This window comes from Haemaphysalis longicornis, unplaced genomic scaffold (genome assembly GCF_048455015.1).
Source record: "Haemaphysalis longicornis isolate Haplotype H1 unplaced genomic scaffold, Haemaphysalis longicornis Haplotype H1 scaffold_4, whole genome shotgun sequence".
Taxonomy (NCBI): domain Eukaryota; kingdom Metazoa; phylum Arthropoda; class Arachnida; order Ixodida; family Ixodidae; genus Haemaphysalis; species Haemaphysalis longicornis.
Window position 1 is genome coordinate 89842457 of NW_027526361.1, and position 9512 is coordinate 89851968.

Here is a 9512-nt window from a genome sequence, read left to right on the forward strand (position 1 = left end):
GAATGTTGCGATAGCGTCCAGGGAACTTTAGCAATGCTTCAAATTGATCTGGCAAAGGCCTTTGATCAGGTTTCGCACGAACTTCTTTTAAAAATGTTAGAGCAAGTAAATGTAGGGTCTGTTATTCTTGATGGTGTGCGCATGGTGTATACAGGGTGTACAACTAAGCTCGTTGTCAACAAAACAATTGGCAAACCCATCCCAGTTCAACGGTCTGTACGCCAGGGTTGCCCGCTGTCGCCGTTGCTTTTTTGTGTCTACATTGAAGCCTTTTGTTTGAGTATTATTAAGAGTCAAAGGTTCAATGGTTTTCTACTCGAGTCATGCGAGGTGCGTGTTTTGGCGTATGCGGACGATATTGCTCTCTTTTGTGTCGATAGGAGCAGTATAAGCGTTGGTGTAAACACGCTTAAGACTTTCTGTAAGTACAGCGGCAGTGGTGTAAACTGGCAGAAATGCTTGGGTTTTTGGCATGGCTACTGGGACACTACACCGAGTGTGTTTGAGTGCATTAGCTGGCAGACGACGCCAGCGAAGTATCTGGGAGTGCCGTTGGAAAATTATGTTGATAGTGATCCTTATTGGCACAGGCAGGCTGCTGAACTGCGAGAAAAGGCCGAGAAATGGAAAGGCTCTGGCCTTTCAATGTTTGCCAGGGCCTCAGTGTGTAACGTGTTTTTCATGAGCAAACTCTGGTACGTTCTTCAGGTACTTCACTGTTCGCGTAAGAACGTACAGGCTCTGCATCGTGTGTTTGCAGTATTTATATGGGGGTCCACGTGGGAGCAAACGAGCCGGACGAACTTGTTTCGGCGGGTGCGCGTCGGGGGTCTTTCTCTATCGCATTTGTTTTTGCGACAAGTTGTCAATCGGTTTTTGTTTTTGCGTGACGTGAATGATCCTTTCTTGCGCACTGTGTGTCAGATGAGGCTAGCTAGGGCGCTACCTGATTTCGTTGTTTCTTCTGCGTTTTTTACTTTTGGTGCACCCAGAGGATATTTTCGGGAGGTGGTACTGGCAACAAAGTTTTTACGGGCCCGCTTCACGCTTGAATACTTATCAAACGTGACGCGCAAAAGACTGTATCATGACCTTGCGGATATTGTTTTGCCTGAGCCGATGTACAGATCCGTGTACCGTGCAGGGCCTGGGCAGGACGTACTTAAACGAGTAAAGAGAATGGCAGTGCCGCCATGGGTTAAAACGTTCTTTTTTAAACTTCACGTGGGCGTCCTTCCAGTAAAAACCTGGCAAAAAGAGAAAGGTCTATACATTCCATGGGGGGTAGACTGTTACCCATGCAAAAAACCCGAGACGGTTGAACATGTTTTCTTGGAGTGTTGGGATGGGGTCTTCTTTTGGGATGTGCTTCAGCGCACATTAAAGAAGGACTTCCCCCTGGATGCCTACGGGATCAGGTTTCTACCCATTCAAAGCGAGGATGGGGTACCATATGACCTCGTCATGGTTCTGGCCCTGCACGGCATTTGGAAATCGCGCATGGCCATCCGCCATCGCGACATCGATGCCAAACGGTCCAAAGAGTACTTTTCTGAGTCTGTTCGTCTGATTATTGAAGTGTGGAGGGCTCAGCCCGAGCCTCCGGAATGGTTGCCCGTGTTTGAAACTTTAACAAACATGAAACAATTTTAGCCATTACTCTGTTAGTCAAGTGCTGGCTAGCGTCTTTAAGAGTGTAGTGTTTTGTTTGTGTGTCAAAGTATGGCAATAAAGAAAAAAAAAAACTGTCGTAGCCCAGTGGGTAAGACGACTGACACTAACTCTGTCTGGTCTACCCGACACTGGTTCGAATCCTGCCGGTGCCTCTGTGATTTTTTGCTATTGCGAATGCTATGCGCACGGACGCGGGCGGACAATGTGAGGTCCTAAGGTGCTCCGCACCTAAAAAGAAACAGAAGGTCCCAACAGATGGCGCGCAAACAGTGCAAACGCGGGAAATTTTAACTGCATTGAGTAAACCTCCATCGCATTCGTCGCGACAGGAATGAGGGGGGAAGGAAAAAGCATGCTGGTAGTGTTACGTGGCAGCTGCGGGAGAAGGCTGCAGTCTTTTTGAAATGAGATTTGCAGGGAAGCAAACATATAGGCGCCCATTTTTTTGCATGCCAGAGCGCAGCTTTGCAGTAGCGAGGAAAAAGGAGAAAACTTTAGAAGCCTCCCTCCCCATTTCTTTAAGCCCTTGTGCAGGGCCTGTTTAAATTAAACTACTCTGAATCACGCTTAATGTTTCCGCCCGGTATAAATGTGACACTTATTAGACCCGTTTGTAAGGGCGCGATTCTTCCGTTGACGCTCCCAAGGGAGCATTAGTATAACGATAGATCGGAATGGCTGAAATGTCAAGACCGCCGCTCCTGAAGCGGCTGTTGCGGACGACGTGAGGTCATTCGCGTGAAGACTGTCTTAGCTATTCCAGTTTAGTGAACCTTTGCCGACGCGTTTCTCGCCGCTTCCTTTGCTGTTGCCTGCTCTCACCGGTGAACGGCGACGCGTCTGGCTGGACGGCTTCGGTATTTTTTAAAGCAAATATTTCAGCTTCTCAGTCATGCCGTCTGTAGTCCACCCAAAACGCACTGCGGAAAAGTGAACTTTGTCTGGCGCTGAAAAATTAAAACGCTTCCCGTGGTTGCAATCGAATCTGGGCACCTCGCGTTATGCAGCCCAAGTCTATCCGATCGCGCCATCCCGGCATAGTCGAAGCAGTCTGGATTCGGAGATGGATGCATTGACGGGCAAAGTTGGACGAAAAATGCCGGTAGAGTCCGCTCGCTTCAGGGTTGATTCGCTCGGTGTTGAACGATCGTGGAAAGCTTCCCGTTCCCCCATAGTTGTCGTTTCGACAGGGTGGTAGTTGATTTTTTTTTTACGGTTTTGCTTTTAATTGGGGCCTCCGCCGACGACTGGAAGTTGTGTGGCAACCTTCAGAGATCGCGTAATTACGAAAAAGCGCACGCGACGCTTGCTTAAGCGCTGTTTTTTTCTGGTTTGGGGTAGCATGGCTTCCTGTTCAAGCGTTTCGTCATACATGATGCTGCTCGATGGCCTTCCTCGTATGCCTCCATTATCACTCACAGAGGCAAAGCTGGAAGTTATCCTGCATATATTATTGGTGTTCTATCCCTGGTATTCTGAATGCTTCCTCCACTGGAGCCTCCAGTGGAGGAAATCCTTGAAATTGATTTTTCTATGCAGTGCAAATCGATTTCCCCGTGCATAAGCCATGATAAATATTATGGCTTGTTTCTGTAATACAAGTTCAGTTGGAAGTCAGCGGGCGTCCAGTGTACCTCAGCGTAAGTCTTTGTTCCATTTGCGCTGTATTGTTAAGCGGAATCCTCCCTTCAGACGAATGGACGGACCAAATGGAATGGAGGAGGGGCTCAGAACACGGCCCTGAATCTTTTTGGAGGCCTTTCATTTCCTGCGTGTTTGGCAATGTATGGCTGCGGCCGTGTGGTTTTGTGAACACGGATCACTGTGTAACAAAATAACCACGCTTGGTTGCGCAAGGAATCGCCGTCATCATCGTCTTCGTCGCCGTCCCGTTTTATGTTTTTCATTTATCGCTCTCACCCTGCGATCAAGAGGATGGAGAGGTCAGCGTTAGTAACTGGCCGTCAGCTAGAGCGAGCTGCCCATCTTACCTGCTGGGCGCAATCAGCTGTTGCCTGTTCAGTGCGTGCAAGTTAGCGATCATGCGAGTGCTATTGTACCGCTTCCTCCGCGTGCAACTCTTGTTCTGGCGCTGGCAACGTGATGAGTAGGGGGACGGTCACTCACTCGTCTCCTGCTATGGAGACCGGAAGTCGATTCCCACATGACGTCTGTCGGTGTTATGGCTGTCTGTACGGGACGAAAATAACGCCGATTTTTCTCACAGGGGGGCACTTCAGGCTCTTCGCCTTAATAAGAAAATTTGGTGGCGAAGGATGGACTCGTTCAGTGCAGGACACGAGTGGTTGGAGGTATGGGAGAAGCCTTCGACCTGAGTTGCACGTAAATAGGACGTCGACGACGACGATAATGATGATGGCGGTGTTAATGGTTTTCTTTATTTTCTTTTTACGCTTAAGAGCCTACGGCAGGCGCTTTCACTTTGAAGAGTCGGTGCCTGCGAAGGAAGTCAACGCAAGAGACTTTACGATCGCGTTAGTTGGAAACAGATATTATATATCTTTTCTGCATGCAGGAATTAAAATACAAAAGATACCGCAAATCAAGTGTCATTTTTTTGCAACATAGAACAAATGGTGTCATCTAAGAACCCACCTGCGACATTCCAAGTAAAAAACCTCGCAAACAGGGTTTTATCTTGCCCGTAAGGAGAACGTTTGAGGTAACAGTTTACCCGTAAGTATTTTTATCTAAGCATTTTTTTTCTGCATCTCTTGCCTCCTTTTAACCTATTCCTTCTAGAGTCTGTGAAGAAATGCTGCTAATTGTTTCCGGTCACTGGCGGAGCAAATTCCTTAGGTAAGTGTACTCTCTCTCTCTCTCTCTCTCTCTCTCTCTCTCTCTCTCTCTCTCTCTCTCTCTCTCTCTCTCTCTCTCTCTCTCTCTCTCTCTCTCTCTCTCTCTCTCTCCCCAACACACACACACGCACGCACGCACGCCGATTCATATTGCCCGGGCATCCCATTCATAGAATCGGGATAACTAGCAAACAGCAAATACGAATCTAAATGAGGGAAGTAAGTAGACATAGTGACAGTATGTCTGGAAACCGCTGTGAAACACGGTGCTTCTCTGCCATAAAAGGAACTGTGTGTTGAGGTAAAAAACCTGATCATGTGACAATAAATTTCTCCTTGTGTTGATTGCAGTCAGCATACCTGCAAAGGCACATACCTTCTGAAGAGCAAACGCATCTGCAGCTCTCACGCTTTGTCATTCTTTTTAACACACGATGCCCTTTCTCTGATGGCGAGCGGCTAGACGGTTCAGTAAAACTTGATAGCGGGCTGTTTGATGTAACATGCATTTGAAGGGAAGTTGCGCTTGTTATGCTCACAGGGACAGTCACAGGAAAAAAAAAAAACGTACACTTTCGCGAGAAGAAAGCGCACTAACATTTATTAGTGCGCCGTCTTCTCTGGAAAGTGTACGTTTTTTTCCTGTGTCCGTCAATGTGAGCATACCAAGCGCAACGTCCCTTCAGAAAAGTTAGTAGTGGTTTTGAAAACTTTTATTGAAATTTTTGGATCCTTGAAGAGCAGCCTGGTTGAATGGGGTACTCAATTTGGGGCGCCAACGGCGGACGCTATCCGGCGGGCCCGCTCGTTCTGCCGTTGCTGGTCTTGCGGGCAGCGCCTGACAGAGCAGCCTCCCAAGAGGGCGAGTGTAGGGATGTGCACAATAGTAAGTCCGTGTGGTGGTCGCGGGCACCCCCGTAAAGAAGGGTTGAGGGTTGGCGTGCGGCTATTACTAGCCGGGCAGCCGGTAGATCTTGCTATCAACGTCGCTCACTCCTTGACGAGATAAGGCTTGAAGAGGTGACAGGGCTGTTTGAAAAGTGTCCTCCTGAAGCTGTTTGCTTTCATGGCAACAAGCTCAGGGTGTTTCGCGCTGTATTTGGGCCAGGTCTCGTTCGTGATCGGGACTACCACTTTCCTGCGAATAAAAATGGAGATAAGCCACCTGTCGAAATAAAAACATTGTGTAGGCTGCCCACGCAAAGGGTGTAATATAGGGATTTCAAGCAATCGATTTCAGAAAAAGAAAGTGATAAGCTCGATTTTTCTTGAACACCGCGTGATGTCCCATAAAACAACTACTGCAATCCCACCATCGCGGACTCCGACCGCCGTCTTAAAAAAGGGGTGCTTTAATTATCGCAACACCGGCCGCCGTATTATTACTGCTGATACACTAAATTTCGTCAATGGTACACGACGCATAGGGCCTAAAAAGCATCGCTGTGGTAATGTCTGCGTCCCCATTCACTGGGCGCTGTTCCATATTAGTTCTCTGAATTTGTTGCCGCCGGCGCGGGCACAGCGCAAACACTGAACCTCGGTGAAAAAAATTGGCCCCGTGTTGGTAGCTCCGCCCCAAGTAACAATGACAGACAACAGCGTTTTTTCTGCCCTGCCACAGAATCCCTCTCCTCTATCCCCCTATACACATCACAGGCTGCCCATTCTATGACGAATACTATAGGGGTAGTGGCTTTAGGATAGGGGTTAATCGTGCGGAGTAAGTTCCTCCCGGATCAAGTGTTCTTGCAAAAGCAATAAATTCTGTTTTTTGGGGGGAGGGGGGGGGGGTCAAAAAGGCAAATTTTTGGTAGCGCAGTTGTGGTGGTCGGTTGCAAATTTCGCGGTAGCTCAGTGGGCGAAATGTGAGTTTTTTGTGTTTGAACATTCGACATCTTGACTCATACAACTAGAGATGTAAGTTCTCATGACATTTTGAGGGGCATAAAAACAAACAGTTTTGTTGTTTCTTTTTCAGAAAATATAAAAAAATTGAAAAAGACGATTCTGCACATATCTATAAAAAAATTCGACATCGTTCTTAAGCCGAAAGCCTTGGATGTCTCATCGAATGCGATAAGTGACCCTAGTGGGTGGTGACTACACGAATGAAGCCAAATTACGGCTGCCGTAAAAAAAAAAGGAGCAAAAATATGCACATACAAACTTATTTGTGTTCAAATGGAATCGGAATCCGGGTCGCCGAGAGCCGCAGCCGAGAGCGGTAACTACAGCACTAACCCTGTACCATGCCAGGATGGAACAAGAATTATCGTGATGCGTGCCGCTTGACAGGTGACCGTCACTGCACCTCAAACATGACGCAGCAGTGAAGTCTTCGATAATCGCTGGCCTTCGCCTTCAAGAGTCTTAAGTTGCCAATAAATTTTTTCGTTAGCACTGAAACTAATATCATTGTTACATGCTGCGTCACAATAGTGCCAGCAGAGCTCCCGCTCTCGAAATCTGCGTACGACTTCACGTCAAGGCATTGATTCCGGGAAGCTTTCCCTCACTGCAGATTGGTCGCATTACAACGAATTTCCCCACAGTTTTTTTTTTATTATCGTAGTTGAAAAAAAAAAGAGAACTTAATTTTTCCAAATACATTTTTTTTCAATAGCTCACGTGTCTACATGCAACAGACGATTAAAAATGCTGTTTGGTATCACCAGGAACTAGACCAGTTGGCCTTGTAAAGGGTGCATTGGCACAGTACGCGGTGCAAAATGACGCGCAGCAGCGGCCACACAAGCATCACCCAAGGCTGGTTGTGCAACCTAGGGAGTTGAACCGATTCTTTGAAAAGGTTTGGTTACTACATACCAGGGCAAGCGGGGCCAAGTAATCGTCCTTAACAGCACGAAAGCATTTGCTTTGAGAAATCCGCCTAGTAGTGGCACTTTTATCTAGCTGAACGCAACAACAAGGCATATTTCTCGGGATATAAAATGGCATGTATGCTATCCGCAATCCCCATAAGAAGAAACTAACAACGTTTACAAAAATTAGAAACAACCCTACGGTATTGCTTTGGTGTCGACATGCTTTAAAACACTCGGGTACGCAAACAAATTTAATCCTATATGCCATTTGAAACTGCGGGCGCTCCGTTTATGTACGGGCACATACCCTTTTTTGATGAAAGAAGACCAAACACCAACGACGTCTCGCATGAAGGCGACTTCCGAGGGCGGGAACTTCAGGGACTTGGCCCATGTTCTGATCTCCGCAGTCAGTGGAGAGGTGAAGCGGCTCTCGTCCGAAAAGAACGGCAGGCTCCCGAACGTGAAGGGGACATCTTCAATGTCGGTAGGGCCGTACTGCTTGGGTAAAGTGCTGTACGAAGGCTTGTGGTCGAACCGGTACATGTACGAGGACACTTGGCTGTCTGTTGCCGCCGCCGCGAAGAAATGAGCTGGGCAGTTAAATATTACGTCAGCTAGCATTCTACCGAAGATCAGAATCACGCTTTCCTGATCGTGCTTGACCTCTGCCTCGCCGAAGTACTCTTTGACGATGACCTTCGATTTGTCCAAGGGAATCTCAAATAGGACCGAAAGGCACACGGCTGCCCCTTTTCTGTAATCATCCTGAAGAGCACCCTCTAAATCTGGAGCAGCCTTGAGAAACAGGTCGCTGAGATAGCCGCCTTCTTCTGACGTGGTGCCCAGGAGAATTTCTTTCACGTGAATTTTCTTCCAGTTGTCTGCGGCGAACAGGTTGACCGGAACGAACTCGTCTCCCGAATGGGGCGTAACAAACTGACCCTGCAGCGAGCTTCCACTTACCGCCTTGTAGATTGTCTTGGCGTCAAGTCCACGCAGGCATTCCAGCGTTTCCGAAAATGTCTTCCTAACTGCAGCTTCAGGGTCGTAGCAATTTAACTTAGCGGCCTCTTGCTGGAAGTGGGACAAGCCTGGAAATGCATTGCCCCAAATCAATGAAATCGGCGTTCCGCTTTGCAGTATGGCCCTTTGAAAGAGGCCTCTACTCGCCGTGTTGATACAGTGGATTCCGACTGCCGCAGCTCCGGAACATTGCCCGGCCAGTGTCACGTCCTCTGGGTTGCCTCCGAAGTTGGCGATGTTTCGCCTGACCCACCGAAGAACCGACAGTTGGTCGTAGAAGCCGATGTTTCCAGATTTGCCTTTTCCAGGAGGTGGGAAGAATCCTAGCATCCCGAGTCTATGGTTGAAGGTGACGTACACGACGTCGGAGAGGGCGACAAAGTTGGCCGCGTCGTAGATGAAAAGTCCAGAGTCTCCCCAGTGAAATGCGCCTCCGTGAATGAAGATTACAACTGAGAGATTTCTTCTCGTGCACGACACTTCGCCGTCGCATAGGCCGGATGGTCTCCACACGTTCAAGTGCAGGCAATCCTCACTTGCTTCATCATATCTTAGTGTTACGTTTCTGAATAAATCGAAGTCTGTCTGCCAACAGGCCGCAGTCTTTGTTGTCGCGTTGTAGACTCCTTTCCAGGGCTGCACTTCGTGAGGCTTTTCGAACCTCAGTTCACCTACAGGTGGACGGGCGTATGGTATTCCGTAGAACGCGTCGACCAGTTTATCGCCGACTTTCAGCTGCTCTCCAGCCACCAGTCCCGAATGTGTCTGGACAACTGGGGGCGTCGCCGGCAAAACATCTTGAACGATGCATAAAAGCAGCAAGACCGAGGCTAGACCAAACCTAAAGTGCATGCCCAATACGAAAAAGTTCATGGTCGTTGAAAACTCACTTCACTTGTACAGCGTGGCCGCTGAGCTGTAGCAACGACGGAGCCAATTGCAAGCGCAGGAGCCTCGCTCTCCTTTTATGGCTTCCTCGTACAAGAGAAATACACGGAATATGCAACCTGCGTGTGGTGCAAAGGTTGACCAACTTCTAGTGCCATCGAAGAATTTTGCACCTGCGCTTTATAAAAAAATCAAAGTACAGCTGTTGCTCCGCTGTGGTAATGGAATGGAAAGCGACGTCTTTCTTCTGCCCTTCCAAATATTGTTTGCTCTTTGT

General features: G+C 48.2%; 1 protein-coding gene across 1 annotated transcript; it reads right to left on the reverse strand.

Moving 5' to 3' along the window:
* Positions 1-5238: 5238 nt before the first annotated feature.
* On the reverse strand, positions 5239-9262 carry LOC144180437 (acetylcholinesterase-1-like). Its single transcript, XM_077708780.1, has 2 exons — positions 7629-9262; positions 5239-5631 (listed from the first exon to the last, which is right to left on the reverse strand). The coding sequence occupies exons 1-2, from the start codon at positions 9218-9220 to the stop codon at positions 5484-5486; spliced, it is 1740 nt and encodes a 579-aa protein (XP_077564906.1). The 5' UTR covers positions 9221-9262; the 3' UTR covers positions 5239-5483.
* Positions 9263-9512: the final 250 nt, after the last annotated feature.